General features: G+C 54.3%; 1 protein-coding gene across 3 annotated transcripts; it reads right to left on the reverse strand.

Annotated features, from left to right (window-relative positions):
• Positions 1 to 176: 176 nt before the first annotated feature.
• Positions 177 to 24,196, reverse strand: DNAAF1 (dynein axonemal assembly factor 1). 3 transcript variants are annotated; one of them, XM_047835695.1, is made up of 12 exons: positions 23,942 to 24,196; positions 21,436 to 21,571; positions 20,844 to 20,935; positions 18,536 to 18,757; positions 18,241 to 18,407; positions 15,576 to 15,697; positions 12,282 to 12,448; positions 8,002 to 8,067; positions 4,111 to 4,220; positions 2,803 to 2,859; positions 1,581 to 1,947; positions 177 to 572 (listed from the first exon to the last, which is right to left on the reverse strand). In XM_047835695.1, the coding sequence occupies exons 1-12, from the start codon at positions 24,063 to 24,065 to the stop codon at positions 478 to 480; spliced, it is 1,725 nt and encodes a 574-aa protein (XP_047691651.1). In that variant the 5' UTR covers positions 24,066 to 24,196; the 3' UTR covers positions 177 to 477. The 3 variants fall into 3 exon arrangements, with proteins under 3 accessions (XP_047691651.1, XP_047691650.1, XP_047691652.1); XM_047835694.1 differs by having other exon boundaries at positions 7,801 to 8,067; XM_047835696.1 differs by lacking the exon at positions 8,002 to 8,067.
• Between the last annotated feature and the right edge of the window lie 21 nt (positions 24,197 to 24,217).

A 24,217-nucleotide genomic window follows, 5' to 3' on the forward strand; every position in this document is an offset into this window, starting at 1 on the left:
CAGTGAAAAATCCTGCTGTCCTGGGGGGAAAAGGGGCCCCCAGAACATCACAGGACACCAGGACTTCACCCAGATTTCTTATCACACGTGAGGAGAAGACTGGTCCTTTTCTCGGGGCACCTGAGGGAAAGGCGCACACGACTCGCGCAGATTAAATAACACCCTGACTCGGTGGGTCCTGGCGTGTCTGTAATGCTCGTGGGAGACGTGCGTGGTTACAGAGTTCACACCGTGGAGGATGGGGGGGTGGAGGGGGGCGACACGTTGTGCTTTTGAGTGGGACTGCAGCGCCGTCCACACTTGGGGGGGGGGTGCCAGCATGGGGGGAGCCGGGCACCCGGCGCCCTCAGCAAGGGCGGGCAGCTCTTTGGAAGCAAGGGGAGCCCGGCCGAGGGGGGCTGCGCCCACGGGGGGCCCTGGTCACGGGTTCACTGTCCCCGTCAGTCTAGGGGCGTCAGTCAAGGGTCACCTTGGGGTTCAGTCCGAGCCAAATTCAGTGTCCTCGCGGCCTCCCGCCTCGGGCTCTGCGAGCTCCGTCTCCAACCGTGGCCCGTTCTTCTCGGCGGTGTTTCCTAGTCGGGAGAGAGGGTAACTGTGTTCTCTGGAGACGTGGTCAACCCCCACGTCTTCCTGCGCGTGGGCCTTGAGGCAACCACGTGAGCTCGTGTCGGGAAGGGAGCCTGGCAGGGGCGCCTGGAGCCCTCAGTCGGTTAAGCAACCGGCTCCTGGTTTTGGCTTAGGTCGTGATCTCATGTTTTGTGAGTTCAGGTCCCAAACCAGGCTCTGCACTGACAGTGTGGAGCCTGCTTGGGGTTCTCTCTCCCTCTCTCTGCCCCTCCCCTGCTCTTGTGCGTGTGTGCGCGCGTGCTCTCTCTGTCTCTCTTTTTGTCTCGAAATAAATGAATGAACTTAAGGAAAAAAGGAACACTACCAGCTAGTGTTGGGTGAGAGCAGGAATCGTCTGGGCTCGACAGAGACCCGGTGACAGTTCCTGAACTACTTACACCCACCCCGTTTGCCTGTTACCCGCTTCCCCAAACGTGCGTTTCCCTGGCCACGTGTGTGGGCCCCCGGCGCCAGGCCAGGCTGATGTGTTGGTCTGTGACTTCACGTGCCCCGCCCAGCCGGCCGCCCCCTGCCTGCCGAACCTCCCTTCCCTGCCGGCACTACGCCACTCGTCCACGCAGAGGACGCCACTCTCCGGCCAGGGGTCACCCTCATTTTGTCCCAAGCTCCCAGCTCTCGTGTCCCCAGATCCCGCCCTCCCTCGGAAGCCTGGGTCTGGAGAGGCCGAGGATCGGGTGGGGGGTGGGGAATGACACAGGCTCCCCAGGCCCCCGGAGACCTGTGTGGCCTTAAGCAGCCCCGGAGGCGCCCGCTTGCCCGCCCAGGAGCGTGTCGGCTCTGCGGCCGTCCGCCCAGGCCAGCGAGTAGCAACGTCAGAGCCACACTCGGACACGATCTACAGTGGTCTCCGTGGTCTGTTGTGATCGGCCCTCTCCAGCCTGCCGGCCGCCCTCCCTGGGTCTGGGGTAAGCGGGTCGTGTCCCCACCATCCGAGCCTCGTAGGGTGGCGTTACCTGGGGGAGAGGCTGAGAGTAGGCCGCTGTCCCCGTCCTCACTGGAAGGGGGCGGTGCGGTGTCCCTTCCGCAGGTTGGGGGCGTCGGTGGTTGGCCTGAAGGTCCCTCGTCGTGGAGCTCTTGAATCAGTGGGCGTGGGGACTTAGTGTCCCTGAGACTTGGGGTTTCCAAGACCCTCTTTGCTGTTGCCGCTTTCAGTATGCCTGTAAAGGGCGTCTCAGCCTTCCTCGAGGTGTCCTTGGGGATTGCGAATATGTTTGAAAGGGTATCTGGGATGTTTTCCAGCTCTGGGAGTGAGGAGTAGTCCAGCTCAGGGTCACTGTCGTCACTCGAGCTCGAGATGGCTGTAACCTTTGGAGCGCACACCTGTTGAGAGAGAAAAGGCGCGTGAACGTTTCTGCTTTCACGATGGTCACGGTCAAATGCCTGGCGCTGATTCTGCCCTCTCACTGGTCATAAAATACTGTCGTCACGCACAAGAAAGGCGTGCGGGAGCCCAGCACCGTGCCCTCGGGCAGTCGGGCGTCAGGACGGATGCCCTCGGCCAGCCGTCCGGAGCCCCCGGGGCGGAGCCGAGCTCCCCGGCAGGGCCGCGGTCCTCTGCACCTTCTGTCGCTGTGCGGCCACGCTCGCCTCGCCCGCCCTGTGCCTGCCACGCCAGCCCTCCCGGGGCTCCAGGTGGGCTCCGCTCTGAGCCTCGGCCTCGGGCTGCCATACGCTCCACCCGATGCGGCCCCCTGGGGACGAGGCCCCCACGGGGACTGTGGTCTCGTGTGTGTTTCCTTCCTCCGTGATGAGCTCCTGGACGGAGACGGTGTCTCACGCTTTCCTCTCTCTCGGGCCCCGGTGATGCCGGAGGGAGGAGGCTCCGGTCCACCTGGGGGAACCCATCCTGCCCTGGACGCTCGCCTTCCCCGTCAGAGTGTCACTATAGGACGGACGTCCCGAAAGCGAGCATACGGTACCCGAGAAGGACAGAGATGTGTGGTCAGGTAATTATGTACGAGAAGCAGGTACTGGACGTCGTGACACAACGTCCCCTCGGGAGGACCTCACAGAAGCGGGCGACGGTGGCAGCCGCCCTTCCTTTGGTGAGGGACGGCCGAGGGCGCGGTGCCGTGGCACAGGAGCGCCTGACTCGTGCCAAGGGGCCGTGCCCCCTAAGTGACAAGACTGGGGTGACGTGACACGAGGTCCGTGCGGGAAGGCGGGGGTGATGACCTCGTCCTGGCCGTCCAGAGGCTCGCCGGTGTCCTCGTCCTCCAAGTCGGGCAGGTCCTAGAAGAGCAGAGAGTCCCCGTCACCAGGCGATGCGCACGCAGGCACGGCAGGGGCGTGCGCATGGCCCGTGGGCCCAGGTCGTGCGTCAGCACCGTGCGCGGGAGAAATGAGGAAGGACCCGACGGGCCACCGTGCACGCTCTCACACACGCGTCGGGAACCCAGACCGCAGCAATGACAGTGACCGAGGTCTGCGGGAATGGCTACCTCTTGCCCCGCTTCTCTGTGGCTTTAGAGACGCGGCCCCTTCGTCTGGGGAAAGTGACGGGGCCCGAACCCAGTGCACCACGAGTGTACCGGTTTCTCACTCCCTTCCTCTGTACGGTGGGGATGATAATGGCACCGACCACCTCGCAGAGTTTTGGAAGGTTCAACCGGTCAATACACACGCCTTTGAGACCAGTGCCAGGCAGAGTAAGAACCAGAAGTATTAGCCATCTTCCCGTATACAGCTGGTTCTCCAATTAATCCTGTTTCGTTCCTCAGCATCAATAGGCTCAGAAAACTAGAGACCCGCTCTGGACGTTGACCGCGCCGTTTAACTCTTACTGAGTCGTGTGCAGTTGTGAGGTTTGCCAGGAAGGAGGCAGGGGCAGGCGTAGCTGTGCGCATGGGTTTAAGCTAAAGGGGCCCACTCGTGCCCAGAGAGGCTGTCTGGTGGGCATGGAAATAAAGGGGTGAGAGATGCCTCCCCACCCCTTGCCCCCCCCCACCCCCAAACACACTTCCTAGGGATTGTGACAAAATGTGTGAAATCCCACGCTTCCCGTTCCTGCGGGCCAGAGCATTTACGACCGGTCCCCAAACGGAACGTCTGGGAGAAGGGGTGTTCCCAAGGCCAGACGGGCCCTCGGTCAGGAAGCCGGAGCGGCCACGGGCCAGGACGATGGCATTCGCCGCTGGCTGGACAGCCGTCCTCGGAGGAGTAGAGGCTCCCGTGATAAATGTCACGTTCTCCACAATTCTGCATGAGGCTAGCGGGACGGGATTGCTTTGCAGTGTACCTCCCGGGGAAACCTCTGGGCCAGCCCGGCTCAATCTCGACCGTGCCCGTGTGCGAAACCCCGGGGAGGTCGTGTTAGAAGGCGGGTCTGGTCACGAGGTCCGGAGTGAATCCTAGCCAGCTTGGGAATGTCAGGCCTGTTGGCCGCAGAGCGCGCTTTGGGGCGTGAGGGTTTTGAAGGTTTGGATGTGATCTAATAGCAACGGTCAAGAGGACACTTCTCTCCAGATGCAGCTCTTTACGTACATCGATGAAGAGCTTCTCCTTTGCCTCCGATTTGGTGGTTCCCAAGTCTTCCTCTCCATCAAGTCCCGTGCCTAACGCACCCTCGGTGGCCGCAGTCTGGGGGGGCGCGTCTAAGAACAAGCACAGAGTTAGTAACCTTGGGGCTAGTTGCACACGTGGTGGTCGGACTGACAAGCCCAAGAAGAGGGGGAGGCCAGCCCCTGGGATGGAAGCCGCGAGAACCCCCAGATGAGGACAGGGCTCTGTCTAAAGCAGAGGGGAGAGGAAAAAGCCGCCCTCTTGCTGGAACTCGGCAGCGACTCCGGCAAGATAACCGTACCAGCCGGTGAGCGGCGCGGAATACTCAGGCGCCTGGGAGGAGGCCCTTTTGGGGCCAGAGATTTATCAAGGAGATAAAGGCCGACTGGGGAGACGCGGGGAGGCAAGCTCGAGAGTCCAGGGTCCCGGCCCTGCCCAGGAGGGGCTGAGCCCACCACCCACTGGGACCGCCTGTCCCCGGTCAGGGCACGAGTGTCAGGGGTGCCCGCTAATAACGTGGGGTTGCCGGGGACCGTGGAGTGGGGATGGGTTCCTCTTCCTCCTCGAGGTTCATACTCTCCCAGGTCCCCCAGGCCCTATCTGTGGTCCCCTAAACCCTATCCATGTTCCCCAGGCCCTATCTGTGGTCCTCCAGGCCCTATCTGTGGCCTCCAGGCCCTATCCGTGGTCCCCCAGGCCCTATCCGTGGCCCCCAGGCCCTATCCGTGGCCTCCAGGCCCTATCCGTGGCCCCCAGGCCCTATCCGTGGCCCCCAGGCCCGATCTGTGGCTCCCAGGCCCGATCCGTGGTCCCGTCCCCTGCTTGCTCTTGAGTCTCATGGCTGCAGGAAGTAGACATCAGCAGCTCAGCTTTTCTTGTCACACTTAGGTCCAGTTTGGCTCAGAGCCACATTGGACACCAATTTAGCATGAGACGAGGAGGCGGGCAGAGGGTTTCTGTGGCGGCCTCTGTGGATGGCACCGGGCTGGCCCTCTGGGCCTTCACTCACTAGGCCCGGCAGTCACGGTCTCCCTGTGGCCATCCCTGTGGCTCCTCGGAGGAGAGCCGCAAGCTCCTCCGTACTTGTAATTACTGCCATGGTCTGCCTCCCCACCCGGCCGGCCCTTCCTCCCACACCCCTTGTCCTGTTCATGGCACTGTGGTCTCCAGCTTCCCAGCCACCAGAAGCTCGTAGTCAAGGCAGGGCCAGGGTCCTTTTGTTTCCTAAGGAACGATCTGCTTGGGCATTGTTCCGGGAAAAGGCGGGGCCGGGAAGAGACGAACAATTATTGGGCGCATCGCTTCCGCACCGTGGCAGACAGACCGTTTTCATTTCACAGCGGCTGAGACAGGCTCAGAGAGGTTTTGGGGTTTGCTGACGGAAGGGTCGGACGTGGCTTTGATCGCAGGGTGTCTGCAGAAACAGCACCGCTTTGCCTGCACGCGGTGTGTCTCAGGGAAACACGGGTCATTCTCAGACCGTTTTCGTGACCGCCGGGACGCAGCGGACTCCTCCAGGGAGAGTGTAATTCGAGGCGGAAGGTGCCGCATTTCCACGGTGGCGGTGACGGTGGGTGCTGTGCCCTCCGCTCTCCTAGCGGCTCCCTCTGCCCCGAGATGCAGACTTCCGGTGGGGCTGGGGCAGTGACTCAGGCGACCATGCCCGGACCTCAGAATCTGCACGGGAAATTCAGCAGGGCTGGCCACGTGGTTGTCTCTTGGTTCCCTCCGTCCTTCAGTTATGAGGCAAGACTGTCTAACGTAGGAAAGGTGAACGGAAAAGCAGTTTTCTAAGCATAAGGTTTTTCTGTTTAGATTTGCCTTTCCCGGGGCGGAGTCGTTTGACTCAAAGTGGGAGGAGGATCTCCGCGCTCTGCCAGCCCAGCTCCCCTCTCAGGATGCACAGGGGGCACAGGAAGCAAAGGCCGTGGCCCTCAGCGGCCCGGAGGGCCAGCTTCCCCGTGTGGTCACGCCTGTGTTGTGCCTTTTAAATAACAAGCCCTGTCATATGTCCACCTGTGGGAATCCTGGGGAAAAACCCTTCTGGTAGACCTTCTCTTCGAGGGAACAAAGATGACCAGGCCCTGGGGTTGACAGCCGCTGTCCGGCAAAGCCAGGTCGTGGGCATACAAAGCAGCCCGGGTGTTTCCCAAGGAAGAAGTTATTTGGAACAAGTCCTGCTTCTTGGAGAAGCATTCCAGCCTCGTGGCAAAGTCTGAAGAGTGGTGACCGGCGTCTGAAGAGGGGCGAGCTGAGCACCAGAGAACGTTTTCTTTCCCTGACCGAGGCCCTTCAGATGTAACTCATCCCTGGGAAATTCTTGGGTCTCAGGCGCAGCAGGAACGGCGTGTCAAAGGCGAGGCTGCGAGACGGGTTTTTCCGACGTTACCGAAGACGAGGACGTGGCTCTAAATCCCCGTGGATGGTGGGGCGGTATCGGGGGGCGGGGAGCAGGGTGGGCCTCAGCTGGGTGAGTCGTCGAGGCTGGTCTGCTCTGTTCAAATCCTTTAGCCGGAAAAGGATTCACCCCTGCCTGGCACTCGGGGGTGTGGCCCTGCCCCTCTGGCTGTATCCTCGATGGTCTGGGGACAGGGTTACTCCTCGGTCTCTCCCAGACCCTGGGGACCTTCCTTCTGGGATCCCTGTGTTCTGGTCAGACCAGTTCAACTCCCCGACCAGACCCCCAAGGCTGCTCAGGGGAACAAAATGTTCCCGTCTCTCAAGGCCCTATAGACGGGGCATTTTCCAGGTCTGGCTCCCTTCACCAATGCCACAGCCATAGGCAGCGTCACGGGTGAGTCCCGGGTTTATCTGCTAGTTAAGCAGGACCCAAGGAACGCGGCCGGAACCTGCCAGGCGGCCTGCTGTGCCCAGATCTGCGTGATTATTTTTTTTAATTTTTAAATTTTTAAAAAAAATTTTAAGAGAGGGAAATCTAAGAATTTCAAATTTAAAAATTTAAGAGGGAGAGAGAGCATGCACAAAGCAGGGTAGGGGCAGAGAGAGAGGGAGACACAGAATCCGAACCAGGCTCCAGGCTCTGAGCTGTCAGCACAGAGCTGGACGCAGGGCTCGAACTCGTGAACAGTGCGATCATGACGAGTCGACATTGGACGCCTAACCGACTGAGCCACCCAGGTGCCCCAAATGATTATCTTTTAGATATAACAGACTCAGGGGCGCCTGGGTGGCTCAGTCGGTTAAGCGTCCGACTTCGGCTCAGGTCACGATCTCGCGGTATGTGAGTTCGAGCCCCGCGTCGGGCTCTGTGCTGACTGCTCAGAGCCTGGAGCCTGCTTCAGATTCTGTGTCTCCCTCTCTCTCTGACCCTTCCCCGTTCATGCTCTGTCTCTCTCTGTCGCAAAAATAAATAAACGTTAAAAAAAAAATTAAAAAAAAAAAGATATAACAGATTCAGTAAAATACACCTTTCGTGTTTTCCCCATGTCTTTTGACCTTGTTTACCAGAAAATGCAGTTATGGCCCCATTATGTTCCCATGGGCAGCACTGCTCTAGAAAATGAGACACGTATACTTCATCCTAGAGACACAGAATCGGAGGAGGTGGAAAGTAAAGTAGCCCGGGCCCCACAGGCGCGTGGCTCAGAGGCCATGGTCCCCAGGAACGCATGAGTCCCCGAGGGCTCACGCGTGTGGCTCTCCGCTCCTTACCTCCGCAGGCAGCTCCGGGGGTGGCCGGCTTCAGGGTCTCCTCCAGGGGTGCCCCCCCTGGCCCCTGGCCTTCAGTGGCTCCGGTGACGTCCACGGGCAGCTCCCCCACGAGACCCGACTTTTCCGGGAATAGCTCATCCTTGGCCTTGAAGCTTTCCCTGACAAACAGCTCCATTTTCTGCCGCCGCCCTCCCTCCTCACCAGGCTCTTCCTTCCCTTCCTCGGTGGCATCCACGTTGTCCTTCTCGTCTGGCACCGGCTCCTTCCCTGAGCAAGAGAAGTCCGCGGGTGAACAGGAGTCCTCCTGGGGGGACGAGATGGTCTAGACGTCTCTCGGGGACACGGAGCGAACTGTGAACGGGGCGTGAGCTCAGGGGACTGTCGGGGACACGGCAATGGTGCCACTCGGCGCACCGTCTAGTGGAACGGCACACGGCCTTGAAGAAAACAGCTCAGGAGGCTCCGAGGAGATGCGCGCGGGAGCGTTTGGCTTTCCGGACTGTGGGGTGCTCTACGTCCAGATGGCTCAGCACAACAGGACTCTCTCTGCGTGTGCGTGTGCGTGTGCGTGTGTGAACGTCGAACACCATCCAGTCTAAACGGACACAGCTGTTTGTTTCCCTATTCTGTAAGCTTTCCTGAAAATTTGAGAACTACCCAAATAAAAAGCTTGGAAAAGGACAAAATACCATAGGAGGATGCCTACCTCGTGGAACATATATTATGCTAATTTCCCACAAGAGGCAGAAAGCAATAGAATCGTGCCGTTGTTCTATAGGAGCACATACGGGTTCCATGCATGGGGAAGAGCCACGAGGTCCTTCTATGAAATACTGGGTGGTTCTTCCCTCACTTGTTATTAGCGCTGCTTTTCTGTTTTCTTTTTTTTCAAGCTTATTTATTTTGAGAGAGAGAGAGAGAGTATGTATGCAAGTTGGGGAGGGGCAGAGAGGGAGAGAGCATCCCAAGCAGGCTCCGCGCTGCCAGACAGAGCTTGACCCGGGCTTCCATCCCACCAACTGTGAGATCGTGACCTGGGCCGAGACCAAGAGGCAGATGCTCAACCGACCGAGCCACCCACGGGCCCCCTCTTCTGTTTTCCACGTGTGGTTGTAACTGGGTGAAACACAGCAAATGTCATTTAAAACCCCCCGTGGGGACTCCAGCCCCTCTGCTGGGTACAGGATGAGGAAGGGGGTTTTTATTTATTAAGGTGCCTTGATGACCGTCCCTAGGATCCTGCAGGCTAGTGTCGGGCTTGGGCCAGCACAGACCCAGGACCAAATCCTGGCGGGGGCATCAGGTGTGGGCAGGCGACTCTGAGTCCCGTATTCGGGCCAGTACGTTAGGGAGGCAGCAAGGGGGTCATTTACACCCAACCGGGGAGTCTCAAAATCGGGTGAGAGAGGTCAAGGCGAGGAGACAGATTCTGAGATCCTAGAATAGGCCACAGGGTCTTTGGGGCCAAGAACCTTTCCCAGGCCTGCTCTGGTCCTGACAGGCCAGGAGTAGTAGCTTTCGAGTAGCTTTCGAGGGCTGAACAAGTTTCATACAGGCACCCAGACTGTCAGCTCTGGTCCGAGCGAACCAGAGGGAACACGATCTGTGCCACAGAGAAAACGTGCTTCATTCCCGGCTCCCAGAACTGTGTTGTCAAGGTGGGACATGAAAAGGAATACGGTACGGATTGCGCTCCCTCCCACCGGGAGGAACCGCGAAAACATCATGCCCGGTGACAGAAGCCAGAGGCAAAAGGTCGCATCTTGCAGAGAGTTCCACATATATGAAGCATCCAGAAACATGGGCGGTTGTCGGGGGCTGGGGGAGGACGGAGAGGGGAGTCCCGGCTCACGGGTACGGGCTTTGATTCCGGAGTGATGACGATGTTTTTTTTTTTTTTTTTTTCAACGTTTATTTATATTTTTTGGGACAGAGAGAGACAGAGCATGAACGGGGGAGGGGCAGAGAGAGAGGGAGACACAGAATCGGAAACAGGCTCCAGGCTCTGAGCCATCAGCCCTGATGCGGGGCTCGAACTCACAGACCGCGAGATCGTGACCTGGCTGAAGTCGGACACTTAACCGACTGCGCCACCCAGGCGCCCCGACGATGTTTTGAAACTAGACGCAGATGTGGGTTGCACAACGCTGTGATTGTGCTAAATTCCACCTCAAAATGATTCATTTTAAACCGTTATGTGAATTTCATCTCCATTAAAAACAAAAACAAAAACGGTCAAGGGCCTCCATGTTTTTCCATGGTGATTTGCACAGAAGGCCTCTCTCCCGCCCAGGGCTGCACCTCCCTGCCTGGACCTTTTGCCATGCCCCCTCCCCCCCGGAGCCACCAAGCTCATGACCCTAGCATCGCTTCCATGACAGCTGTCTGCTGCCTAGCCCACCACCTTCTGTCCCCTGCCACGTCCAGGCTGGTCTTCAAGGCCCTTTTGCCAGGATGTCACCCAACCTAGCTAACCTTGTAGGGTTTCCTAATTTACAACTTAAGTCTAAACAGAGGTGCCCGGCACCCCTCTTCACCTCGCCAGGGCCGCTGCAGGCTGCGCGGAGGGGCGGGACCGCGCTCTGTCCCTGCTGGGATCTGTGACCATGTCCGCGTGCGCACCGTGTAAGCACGCGTGCCCGTGCCTGGCGTTGGTGTGCAGACACCTATTGACGCCCCCTCCCCACAGATGGGCAGAGGACGATCTGTGTGCAGTGAAATGGTGGATTTCAAGGGGCAACAGAGTAGTAATAGACAACCTTAGTATCTGTCTGACTGAGGTACGGGATAAAGGCACTGACTAAGCCCGGCGTACAGATGCTGGCTGATGTTACTGCTGTCAGCGGCCCTACACGTGGGGTGCGTGAAATCCATACAACTCCATGTTGCTTTGATATGAATTCGGTGTTCATTTGTGGTAGACGGAGTAATGGCCCCACAAAGGTGTCCACATCCTAATCCTAGAACGTGTGAGCATGTAACCTCGTGTGGTAAAAGGGACTCTGCCGAGGAGATCAAGGATAATGGGGCGATGATCCTAGATGATCCAGGTGGGCTCGATATCACCACATGGATCCCTAAGAGAGGGGGGCCAGGGGAGTCAGAGCTGGAGAGAGAGTTGAAGGTCTCGCAGAGGAAGATGGAGGAGGGGCCACAGGCCAAGGGACGTGGGCACCTCTAGAAGCCGGAAAAGACGGAAGAACTGATTCTCCCTGGGAGCCTCCAGAAAGTGCGCAGCCCCACCCACATCTTGATTTTAGTCCCATGAGACCGTGTCAGACTTCTGACGTACAAAACTGTGATCATAAGGGTGTGGTTTTAAGCCCCTACATTTATGGTTATTTGTTATGGCAGTCATAGAAAACCAATGCATCATTTATTTTGGAAAACTAGGCTATTTTAACACAACTGTGCTTTCACCGCCGGGAAGACCTGGGGGCAGGTGGGTGAGGCCACATGCACATGGACCAGAGAGGTGTGAATGAATGGTCAAAAATAAATCAATCCCGGGGGCGCCTGGGGGGCTCAGTCGATTAAGCATTTGGCTCTTGATTTCGGCTCACGTCACCATCTCACAGTTGATGAGTTCAAGCCCTACAATGGGCTCTGCACTGACAGCATGGAGCCTGCTTGGGATTCTCTCTCTCCCTCTCTCTGCCCCTCACCCTTCTCACACACACTCTCTCTCTCAATAAATAAACATTAAAAAAAAATCACAGACTTGAAAGACCAAGTTCACCAGCCCAGATCTCTCTCTCTCTCAATAAACATTAAAAAAAAAAAAACAACCCAGAGTTGAAAGACCAAGTTCGCCAGCCCAGATCTCTCTCTCTCCCTCTGTCAATAAATAAACATTAGGGGCGCCTGGGTGGCGCAGTCGGTTAAGCGTCCGACTTCAGCCAGGTCACGATCTCGCGGTCTGTGAGTTCGAGCCCCGCGTCGGGCTCTGGGCTGATGGCTCAGAGCCTGGAGCCTGTTTCCGATTCTGTGTCTCCCTCTCTCTGCCCCTCCCCCATTCATGCTCTGTCTCTCTCTGTCCCCAAAATAAATAAACGTTGAAAAAAAAAGAAAAAAAAAAAACATTAAAAAAACCCCCAGAGTTAAAAGACCAAGTTTGCCAGCCCAGATCTCTCTCTCTCTCTCTCTCTCTCTCTCTCTCTCTTTCTCAATAAATAAACATAAAAAAATCCCAGAGTTGAAAGACCAAGTTCGCCAGCCCAGATCTCTCTCTCTCTCAATAAATAAACATTAAAAAAAAAAAACCCAGAGTTGAAAGACCAAGTTCACCAGCCCAGATCTCTCTCTCTCCCTCTCTCAATAAATAAACATAAAAAAAAAAAAAACCCAGAGTTAAAAGACCAGGTTTGCCAGCCCAGATCTCTCTCTCTCTCTTAATAAATAAACATTAAAAAAAAATCCCAGAGTTGAAAGACCAAGTTTGCCAGCCCAGATTTCTAGTCTAAACAGAGCCCTGAGTGTACCTTCCTCCTGGCTGGCTTTCTGAAGTTTTCTCTCCTCTGCCCGCCGCTTAATCATCGCTAGGGCTTCGATGCTGTCCGTGATCTTCTTCCGCTCTCTGCTCTCCCACTGCTCTCTCTCTTCTTTCTCAGCTGCGAGCCCGCCCCTGGCCCAGGCCTCGGCACAAGCTCTGTCGATGAGGACAAACAAAAACACCAGAAACTGGGAAGGTTTGAATTTTCGCAGGTTAAAAGTCAATTCAAAACATACACTGTCCGACCAAACTTGCTCATTTCCCTCAAATCAAACTGAAGGCACATGGGACATGTGGCCACAAGGATTCCAGATAACACGTGCACACCTATGCCTTTGATGGTTTGCAAAACCCTCCCGATGTGATGCCAAAAGCAGCAGCAACAAAAGAAAAACAGAGAACTCGGACTCCGTCAATATTAGAAATGTTTGTAACACAAAGAATACCATAAACGAAGTAAAAAGACAACCCACAGAATGTGGGAAAGCATTTGCAAATCATAGGCCTGCTGAAGGATGTGTAAATAGAATACATAAAGAACTTCTACAACTCGACACAAAGACAACATAATTTAAAAATAGAAAAAGGTGTTTTGTTAATGAAATCAGAAGCCACAGATGGGGAGAAAATATTTAAAAGAAAGATAACTGGGAGGTGGCTTCTGTCTCGAACAAACAACTATGACAACTCAAAAAATAAAACCACACGGGGCGCCTGGGTGGCTCAGTCGGTTGAGCATCCGACTTCGGCTCAGGTCATGATCTCACGGTCTGTGAGTTCGAGCCCCGCGTCGGGCTCTGTGCTAACAGCTCAGAGCCTGGAGCCTGCTTCGGATTCTGTGTCTCCCTCTCTGTCTTCCCCTCCCCTGCTCATGCTCTGTCTCTGTCTCAAAAATAAATAAAAACATTAAAAAAAAATAAAAAAAACACACACACAAAAATAAAACAGGCAAATGACCTAGACACGTCACCGAAGAAGATAGGCAGATGGCAAAAAAGCTCAACATCCTATGACATTAGGGAATTGCAAATTACATCGATGAGATTCCACATCTCACCGACTGGAAGGACTGAAACTCCCAAACACTGACACCAGATGCTGGCGAGGACACCAAGCAGGGAGTCGCTCATTGCGGTGCTGCTGCTCTGGAAGGGAGCCAGGCAACCTCAAGGCTAAACGTAATCTTCCCAGGGATGCCTGGGGGGGGCTCAGTCCGTTAAGCATCTGACTTCAGCTCAGGTCATGATCTCACAGTTCGTGGGTTTGAGCCCCACGTCGGGCTCTGTGCTGACGGCTCGGAGCCTGGAGCCTGCTTCGGATTCTGTGTCTCCCTCTCTCTCTCTCTCTCTCTCTCTCTCTCTCTGTCTGCCCCTCCCCTGCTTGCGCTCTGTCTCTGTCTCTCAAAAACGAATAAATGTTAAAAAAAATTAAAAAAAAAATAAACATACTCTTCCCGTACAAGCCAGGGTGATGCTCCTAAGTATCCCCTCAACTGAGATAAAAAGAGACATCCACAAAAACACCCACACACGAACATTGGTAGCAGCACCCTTCACGATAGCCCCAAAGTGGAAACAACCCAAAAGTCCATCGATGGATGGATAAATACAATGGGGCATTTCCAAATGGAATATTATTTTGTGACGTTGTTTTGGAACGGATTACTGATACATACTGCTGTGTGGACGAGCCTTGAAACGATTTTGCTCAGCCGATCACGAAAGACCACACGTGGTGTGATGCCATTTATATGAAACATCCAGAAAAGAAAGAACCCACAGAGATAGAGAATGAGGGATATCAGCTAATGAGTAAGGGTTACTTTCCTGGGGCGACAAAAATATTCTGGAATGGGGGTGGGGGTGGGCGCACAACCCTGAATACACTAGAAAGCACTGACTTGTACACCTTGAATGGGTGAATTGTTCTAGGGGCTGGGGATACGGCAGCAGGTGGCCCAAGAGGTGACGATACTCGCTCTGTTAGAACTGCCCTTTTATGGGGAAAGACAGACCCTAAAGAAGGAAACAAGTATGCCAGAGGCTGATGTGTCCACAGAAAAGAAATCCGGTTAAAGAGACCCCAGGTGGAAAAGGTGCTTTCGAGATGAGGGGTGGGGTCAGGAGGGCTTAACGAGGTGACGCGTGAGTAGACACCTGCAACACCAGTGAAATGCTTCCGGGGCACAGAGAACAGCCGGCGGCTCGCTCCATCAGCCAGGGGTGGGCGCGGTTAGAACTAAGACCCAGGGGACTTGGGGCCCTGAGCCAGAGCGTGGGGTCTCACCGCCAGGGGTCCGGCTCCCACCCCTGTTCACCCTTCCCTGCGGGGTCAGCCCCGCCCCGGGTGGGGCTCCCGCTCTCTCCTCTGAGCCCAGCTCTGCTCAAACCCCACGTGGAACAAGGATGCTGCGGTCACATTGTCCCCACCTTCCAGGTGAGGAATGTGAGGCCGGGGACGTTAGCGAGCCCCTCCGAGTGGACAGAACTCAGACTGCCCAGAAGCAGGCGGTTTTGTTTTCTCGCCTGGTTGGAGAGGAGGCTCTCACTTCTATTGGAAATATTTGTTGGTTGGATTTAAGTTTGCGAGTTCAAGAACATATTATCGGCAGCCTGTACTACTGGGGGCTTACTCTGAGAATCAAAAGGGACTTAAATTAAAAACACAGATGAAGGTAGTGACAACACATACGGGAGTCCTGGGTTCAATATTCTTAATATAAGGAAGAGCTCTTAGCAACCAGGAAGGAAAGGGCCTCCAAAAGGAGCGCGGGAGAAAGCGATGGGCGGAGACGATGCCCCTGCCTGACGCCCGACCCCATCAGTTACCCCCAAATAAAATGAGATACAGTCTTCGCTCTCCGGTTAACCCGGCAAAGATTTCTTTCACGCGGCTATGTCTGCTGAAGTTATGAACTTTACACACTCGCTAAAAAACAATTAGAAAATACTCACAAGCGCCTTTGAAAAGGCTCAAACCACAGTCCTTAATCCAATAACACCACTCCCAGAATTCCACCTTATGGAAGTCAGCAGGAGCGAGGTCAGAGACTTACATGCAAGGATACTCATCAGGGGACTACGAAAAAGCCAATCTATGAATAAGTGCTCGAAAACAGGGAATTGCTTATTATAAACAGTTACGCAGCCATCAAACTTGTTTCCTAAGAATGTGTAACGATGTGCGGAAATGCTCCCAAGTCAGAAATTTGTACGAGTTTACTGTTAAGCGTGCACAACAGTTTTGTATTAAAATGTGAGCCAAAGGCTCCCCCCCTCCTTACCTGTCCTTTGGGAAAACTGGTCTGTCATCCAGATAGGTTAGATGTTTTAGTCGTACGGTGACCGTCCTTCGATAGTTAGCGATGTGCTTGATAACGGGGTTTCCCATCAAATTCAGTACACGCTGTAAGCATGAACCAAAGCAGTTACAAAAACAGGGGTGTGACTGAAATATTTCACGCGTGCGGTGCTCTGAGAGAACAAAACACAACGCGTGTGCCCACGCCATCTCCTCACGACTTTATCAGGGAAGCCGGAGGGGCTCTCCTCACTTTTCTGTCCCCAGAGCTGATGATTATAGAGCAGCGCTTTCTTGCGCTTGAACTCCAGATCTGGAATCTCACCGTCCTGCCAGAACAGCCTCGGAAAGCACATCCGGGGGCCTCTCCGCGTCAGCGAGGGCCTCGTTTTGCTCAGCCACGCCCTTTTGCTGACATTAACCTCGGTCTAATTGATCGTTTTCCCTCTTCCCCAGCCAGCACCCATTTTAAGAAAGCATATACACCGCAGCCAGGCGGACAGGAAGCACTGACTTAGGGAAAGGATGGAAAGTGCTGGATGTCGTTGGAGCAGCGTGGCCTCCCCCCGTCTTTACACACCGTCTCCTCCTTCCCGGCCTGCGAAACTCAGAGAAGTGAGCGGCCAAGGTGGTATCCGGGAGCGCCATTAAAAAATTTTTTTTTTTAACGTTTATTTATTTTTGAGACAGAGAGAGACAGAGCATGAACGGGGGAGGGGCAGAGAGCGAGGGAGACACAGAACCCAAAGCAGGTTCCAGGCTCTGAGCCATCAGTTCAGAGCCCGACGCGGGGCTCGAACTCACGGACCGCGAGATCGTGACCTGAGCTGAAGTCGGACGCTCAACCGACTGAGCCACCCAGGCGCCCCCGGGAGCGCCATTTAAGACTAGTTTGCCTGAAGGCGTGAGTTTTCTGATCTAAAGTGGTTTGTGTTATTGGTGCAAATAAATTCACCATACGCTAGTTAACGTAGCATCCCCCAAACATCATTCTCATACCGCCTTCTCCATTCTCATGGTGCCTTCAGGGGCCAGCGCTGCAGGGCTGGGGGGGGGGGGGGCAATCCACCCCGGGGCAGGCACTAAGGGGCTGCATTGCGTGCGGAGGATTTGAAAGCGATCACAACGTCACGTAAAGCAGACTGCTTTTGTCACGGACTGAGCTGTGTCCCCCCTCCCCCCAAATTCACGCGTTCAATTTCTAACCCCAGCATCCTCAGAATGTGGCCGAATTTGGAGATAGGGCCTTTAAAGAGGCGATTCAGATTACATGAGGTCATCGGGGTGGGCCCTTGTCCCGTCTGACAGGTGTCGGGGATTCGGGGATAACAGGGGATTCGGACACACACGGAGGGAAGGGCCTTGTGACGACGCAGTGAGCCGTCTGTCTACAGGCCACGGAGAGAGGCCTCAGGAGAAACCAGCCCCAACGACACCTTGATCCTGGACCTTCTACCCCCCAGAATCATGAGAAAATGCATTTCTGTCACTTAAGCCGCCCAGTCTGTGGTACTTTGTTACGGCAGTTAAGCAACGAGAAAAAACAAGTATTATATGACAGCTTCATATTATCGCCGTGTGCCGGCAGTTCTAAACCAGCCCTTCTTGACCAGCTGCTCAGATTGTTCCTGAACTGTGATTTGCTTACCATTCTTTAAAGCGACCCAGGTTTGCCTTTACACAGCCACGCCCTAAGCGGTGAACAGTGAACTCAGGGGTTTTGGGTGCCCCTTGTAATGCTCTCCTTGTAAATTTCCTTGTCATACTTTCCTTTCCTCGGTACACGTGACAGCAAGGGTTAAATCGTATCAGACACTGTAGACATAAACCCGAGTTTATGATGACACCAGGAAAGAAAAGCCGCTCATTGTCACCATTAGTGGTCGCTGGGTTCTTGACCCCCTCTACCAAAAATCGATGAATAAAAAGAACGAACCAGACCTTCATCCCGGCCTTTTCTGTGCGAACTACGCATGGGGGAGCCACGACATGAGGGGGTTCCCGGTTGCAGAAGTACGCCAGCTAATGTGGCAGGCACATGGGGTCTGGACGATGGCCACCGCATGGCTCCTGAAGGAATGGCTCATCGAGGCGGTGTCCGCGTTCGCCAGTGGCTGCTACGCAGCCGGGGGGTGGGGGTGGGGGGCCTCCACTGGCTGCAGCAGGCTGACGACACGGAGGGGGGGGGGCACCAGGCTGTCTTCAAGTTCCACGCAAGAGAGACAACCAGACATGACAGGCCCCGCGACGTGCCGCAGCCTGGAGCTGCACTGGACCGCGCCTCTGGCCCCATCAGCATTTCACAAGAAACACGGGTCCAGCAGAACATGCTAAACGACACCACGGGGGTGCAATCAACCAAATCCGGAATGTGGCAAAGTCCTGAAAGGGGGGGCCGGCTTCTCTGGCGGAGGAGTGAGGGGGGCCAGTGGGGGGTAACTGTGAGCAGTCAAGAAAGGAAGTCCTCATCTGCCAGCGGCCCACGCTGAAACGTTTGCGCGTGAAATGGCCCGGAGGCTGGGCATTCAAGCTACACCAGCTCCAAACACCAAGAGGACAGACTTGGGAGAAGGAAGAGCCCGGAGGAAAGGAGGGAAGAGAGATTCGGTATCTACAGAACGCAAGTTTTGAGCGTGTGCACGTTTTACCAAGTCAGGCATGCTCTCCAGGACGCTCAGGATTTCGGGATCACTCAGCTTATTGTGGGAAAGGTCGAGGACGCAAAGTTTCAAACACTCCTTTAGATGCTGAATGTCTTCCACGGTCTCTAAGTGATTGTGGGCCATCTGGAGCGTGTTCAGGACCGGCAGGCAGGCTGGAAGGTGAGGCGGGCAGAAGTAAGCAACGGAGGTATGCAAATCCTTCAGAACCTCCCCCAGGGGAAAGGGGTGGGCGCAGTGGCACAGAGAAAGGCCCCTGGGGGCGGGCGTGGGGGCATCTTACAGAGGTTTTCAATGGTCTTGATGAAATTGTTGCTCAGGTTGAGGGCATCCAGCTTCTGCAGAGGCTCTAAGTTCTCGATTTTATGAAGCAAGTTCACTTGCAGGAAGAGACATCGCAATTCGGTTTGGGCCTCCAGATTCTCGATTCTCTGTATCCCGTTGCACTCCAGCCAGAGGCAACGCAGCCCCGTGTACTCTTCCAGGTTCTCGATGCGATCGAAACCTGGTGAGAAGGAAGGGGGCGTCAGAGGAGCTCGGGGTCACACTTGTGTATGCCTCCCTGCCAAGCATCCACACCTCCTTCCGCTGGGAACACCACGGCCACCTTCCTTGAGGGGTATTCCTCTCCTGGGGCTGCCCCATGGCTTCCTGGGGGGCCAGAGTCTTAGCAGTTCACTGGGGGCCAGTCACACTTAGCCAAGCGAGGCCAACTTTGATAGCTGGGAGGTTTTGCTGGCTCCACTGGAGAGAGGTGGTCTTTTCGCTGGGACGGCCAGTCCGGGTAAGGTGGGGCCAAGCCCTGTAGCAACCACCTTCCCTTCATGGCCGGGAGTGAGTGGAGGTGATGGGGGGTCTTCCCGAAATGAGCCAGAAGCAGGGCCAAGCAGGGGAAGACAGCCAAGGGAAGCCGTACCATGAGCGTGGGGACCCAGCTAAGCCTGAAAGTGAGTGCTAACTGTGGGTTTTGTTCCATGTCTCAGTTTTATGAGCCAAATTTAAGGTTAGAAAACATTTTCTTTACTTTAGTAACTCATTATCAATTTGTAGTTCATCGTTCCTCTGCTCTTACGCAAAGCCTTTGAAAGGTTATTTTTTTGCCCAAAAAAGTTAAAAAAAAATTTTTTTAATGTTTACTTATTTTAAGAGAGATAGAGAGAGACTGAGTGCAAGCGAGGGAGGGGCAGAGAGAGGGGGAGACACAGAATCCGAAGCAGCCTCCAGGCTCCGAGCTGTCAGCACAGAGCCCGACGCGGGGCTTGAACTCACGAACCGTTAAGATCGTGACCTGAGCCGAAGTCGGATGCTCAACCGGCTGAGCCACCCAGGCGCCCCCCTGGAGAAGTTTTGATTAAAAAATTGCAGTATCGCTGATTAGCCGGAACGACCCAGCAAAGCTGTTCCTAGATTCCCGGTCCTCAGAAACGGTACCAGACATTGAATTTGTTTTCATCGCTAGGTTTGGGGACAATTTGGTCCATGGCAGCAGCAGAGAATCCAGGGACTCCTCCCTCCTAGCTCTTGTACCTTCTGACTCTCTCCACTAAGTCCAACCTGTTGGGTCCTCTTCTTCCAATCTCTTAAAGATCGGTCCCCTCGGGATCTGCCCTGCGACATCATCCCATTCCCTGCGATTCCTATGTTGGGTGCAGAATTTTGGAGGGGGCAACGTGGAGGTGAGGAGACCAGCTAGGAGCCCCTGCGTTTCTTTAAGAGCCCTTGGGAGCCTTCCTGGCACAGCGCACCTCCCGGGGGCCACCCAGTCCCGCAGGACACCAAAGGCACCTCGGCCATATGTGTCTCTGTGTCTCCAGCACTGAGCACAGAGACTCTAAGTCCAGGTTTACTGACTTGAATAAGGAACACACGGAGGACCGATGAAGCAGGTTGGCCACCCTGAGTTCAGAGGAAGTGGAAGATGTCCCTCCTCGTCATCACCGCTGGGAATCGCCCTGTCCACGGACCCCAGCTGAGGTTTATGTGTGATTCGGCACACCCAACCTGAGCCCTCCGGGACACCCTGTTCCTACTGCTCGGGCCTGGGGCCGCCAAGAACCCTCATCTTTCAACACATATCCCGCCCAAGCCCAGTGTTCACCACCAGACTGCTGGTCTGAAAAACGTAAAGTCCTTTAGAAAATATAAATCAAAGGTTGCAACACGCTTCCCTGGTATCGGTACAGGCAGTGGCCCCCTTTATAAACTCCAGTCAGGGAAGACTTTTCGGAGAAATACTGCTTTTCTGTAAATCTCCACTCAACTCTGAAATTTCTACCTTGATATACTTTGAGAACTCCAGAGGATCCCAGCAAGACACTTTTGATAACTTCGGCCTGATGCAACACTTCTGGGCCAGGTCCTTACCTTAAAACTTTTTTTTTAATGTTTGTTTATTTTTGAGAGAGAGACAGAGAGCAAGCAGGGGAGGGGCAGAGAGAGAGGGAGACATACAATTCAAAGCAGGTTCCAGACCCTGAGCTGTGAGCCCAGAGCCCGGTGAGGGGCTCAAAACCATGAACCGTGAGATCATGACCTGAGCCCAAGTCAGGCACTTAACCGACGGAGCCCCCCAGGTGCCCCCAGGTCCTTACCTTTAAAGTGTAAATACAGCGTGTCGTTCAATGCTGGGGTAATGTAAAGTTGGTGTTGCTTGCAGAGTTTCTGTATAAAACGTTTAGTCATTCTGTTGCATGAGAACATGAAAAGGAAATTCGTTGCAATTTGTCAGCAATTTGAAATTTCAACTTGCAATACAGTCCAGAACTTCTTCCCCAAATTCCAAAATATCCTACATGCCTGATAACTAATTTTTTTTTTTTTTTTGGCCTGGTAACTCTTTTAAGTTCTTTGTCAGTACGCCTTTTTCCGGGCCTCGTCCCGTATCATCACTTTCAGCAATCTTGAAAATTGCCGTGTAGGTTCTAATAAAAATACTTTCGACGGCGTCATCAAGAACGGCCAGTATTTCTCTCTCCAGGTCTGGCATTAAAGTTTAATAATACATTGTGGTTAGTTGTGCCACAGAGGCAGCGCCGTCCTGACTCCCCTACCAATTCTCAGACACCGGGGCCAGCTCTTTAACCTCCCCGAGCCTCAGTTTCCCTATGGATACAAAGGGGCGGTCACACGATCTTCCTTCCTCAGTAAATGTGCACTGGCACTGGCAGCAGCATGCCCACATACCTGGGACCGTGGTCTCCCTTGTCATCTGTCTGGTGTCCTAAGTGACCGTCTGCCCCGCTATTGCCACTCTGTTTCTGCTCGCTTGGGTAGCGTAGGTCAGAAGGACCCACACGTGTTTCCTTAGGATCATCAATTGCTATAAAAAAAAAAGAGAGAGACTGGGTCCATAGAGGTCAAGGAGGGTAGAAAAAAAATTTGCCCAATTTCAGCTTGATTAGTATCTGTGTTTAGTATGGAACGTGGGTGACAGTTTGTAAAGCATCGATAAGGACCGCGGGAAGTTTGCCTCCGGGCACGTCCTCTATGAAAGCTCTTGTACAGGTGTGCAAGGACACGTGTGCAAAGATATTCATTTCTGCGTTACTTTTCACAGACAAAGAGTGTCAACAGTGCAAACATCCATCCATAGCGACTGGTTATATAAAACAATGGATCACTAGTCTGCCTTGAAAAAGAAGCCACTGGAGCTACATCAGTCAATATGGACAATTCTTGGGGCGCCTGGGTGACTCAGTCGGTTACGCATCCGACTTCGGCTCAGGTCATGATCTTGCGGTTTGTGGGTTCTAGCCCTGGGTGGGGGTCTGTGCTGACAGCTCGGAACCTGGAGCCTGCTTCGGATTCTGTGTCTCCCTCTCTCTCTCTCTCTCTCAAAAATAGACACACATTAAAAAAAATACGGATGGGGCGCCTGGGTGGCGCAGTCGGTTAAGCGTCCGACTTCAGCCAGGTCACGATCTCGCGGTCCGTGAGTTCGAGCCCCGCATCGGGCTCTGGGCTGATGGCTCAGAGCCTGGAGCCTGCTTCCGATTCTGTGTCTCCCTCTCTCTCTGCCCCTCCCCCGTTCATGCACTGTCTCTCTCTGTCCCAAAAATAAATAAAAAACATTGAAAAAAAATTTAAAAAAATACGGATAATTCTCAGAAACGTGTATGAAATGAAAAAGCAAGTTTAGTAATAAGCCCCGGATAACATTCATACAAGTTTAAAACATACAAACCAATGCTCTGCACTGTTTAAGGATATATTACAGAGACAGAGGTGATTGAATTCATACAAAATTCTGCAGAAGGGGAGCAGAGAATGAACTGAGGGCAGGAGGCCAAAAGGAACGTCAACTTTATCTGACATGCCTTATTTCTTAAGTTGAAAAAAGACTTCAAGCAGAAATGATAAAGTATTGATCGTTTTCAATTCTTAGTGACGGTGCCTGGGCACTTGTTACGATGTTCTCTCTTCTTTTGTAAAAGTTCTCGAAAGAAAAACCACAGGAAAAGAAACAAAAACGGTGAAAATATCGTTGGTAAGAAGAGAATGAGCACATTTAAAGGCACTTAATTTTTTTTTTTTAGCGGTCAATCAAAATTGGCCAGTTCAAATGCACTTAACCTTTAAGAGCCACTGGCGACTGCACTCTGTGTTCCTGTGGTCTCTCGAACCACACTAAACGGCTGTGTCTTAGACTCTTCTATTTCCCACTGCACACAATGCCCAGCCAAGAGAGGCACCAGATAAGTGCTTGTGGAATAAAGAGGAGGTGCTCCATATACGTAATGATTGATTGGTTGCATGAATGACAAGAGCTAGCGTTGATTAATGGCCCACAGTAACCCAGCAACCTAATTATGATTATCCCTGCTTAAAGATGAGGAGACTGCCCCCAAAGAGAGGTTTAAACCCTGGGCTGGCAGCCATAAAGCTAGTTAGTTGCAGAGCCGCAACCCATACCCAGCGTGAGCAGCTCCAAAGCCTATCTCTTTCCAGACGGCTACAAGGCTTCCCTACAGCTCTTTCCTACAGGGCTTGCCTGGACAGGTCAGTGCTCAAGACACGTTTGTTGACTGCGTCCAAAAAATGAAATACAAATCAAGTAGTTTGTCTCGTCGTTAAAAGGTTTCCCTTAGGAAATGGAGCGGCGAAATGGGAGCAGAGGGTGAAGGCTGTCTTCTAAACCCATTCTGGGAAACTCTGTGGAGGCAGTCACCCACTGACCCCAGCATCACCAGCTCCTCGCTCACTCTCTACCACGGACCAGGCACTGGGCTGGACATTGAATTCGATCAGGAAATCCTGCCCCAACACAGCCTGCGGTCTAGAAGGGGAGAGCCTTCGGTCTTACACGGTGGTAGCAACAAAGAGATACGTTGAAAACATGGAACAGGTGGGCGATGGGGGAAGGGGGTGTTGGGCAAGGGCTAGCGCTCCGGAGTCGGACTATGCAGCATCAGTCTGTTCTGTCATTGACCGAATGAGGGTGATCCATTTGGAGCCAGTTTCAAAACCTCTTTAAGTCCGTTTCCTCATCTCTATGAACTGGGGGAGGAGCGCCTACCGCAGAGGGCGGGGTGTAAGGCTCAAACGAGGTGAACGCTGGGCACGCATCCTTTAAAAAGCGTGTGCCGCTCCTGTTATTATTACTGTTGTTCCCGCTGCCTGGGAAGGTCAGGTGTGGTGCTGGGGGCAGCCCCTCGCCCCCCCCTCGGCTCCCTGGGGCGGCAGTCGGCACCTTCCTTGCGGCCCCCCAGGTCTGCGTCCCCGTGGTCGCCCGCCGACTCCTCCACGCCCGGCTCCTGCGCGCAGCCCTGCTCCGCCGGCCCGTCCACCACGGGCTCCGAGGTCTCGGGGTGCATGCTTATTCCGGAAGCCCCGAAAGCCCCGTTCCGTGGGGTCGCTACTGCGCCCGGCCCCAACAGGGAGGCCCCGCTTTCCTCCTCAGCCGACCGCTCGCGCCCGAATCGTTGGCGGCCCGACGCTTGCCTGGTTTCCACGGCAACCGCCGCGC

The sequence above is a fragment of the Prionailurus viverrinus genome, chromosome E2 (genome assembly GCF_022837055.1).
Source record: "Prionailurus viverrinus isolate Anna chromosome E2, UM_Priviv_1.0, whole genome shotgun sequence".
Taxonomy (NCBI): Eukaryota; Metazoa; Chordata; class Mammalia; order Carnivora; family Felidae; genus Prionailurus; species Prionailurus viverrinus.

Bases quoted from the DNA above. Each gene is read 5' to 3' on its own strand.
- DNAAF1 (XM_047835694.1), bottom strand. From the start codon at position 24,065: ATGCACCCCGAGACCTCGGAGCCCGTGGTGGACGGGCCGGCGGAGCAG. The intron at 2,860-4,110 runs GTACGTAAAGAG...CTGCTCTTCTAG, and splicing joins AGGAGAAGCTCTTCATCGAT to GACCTGCCCGACTTGGAGGA. The intron at 573-1,580 runs GTAACGCCACCC...TCTCCCGACTAG, and splicing joins ACTCTCAGCCTCTCCCCCAG to GAAACACCGCCGAGAAGAAC.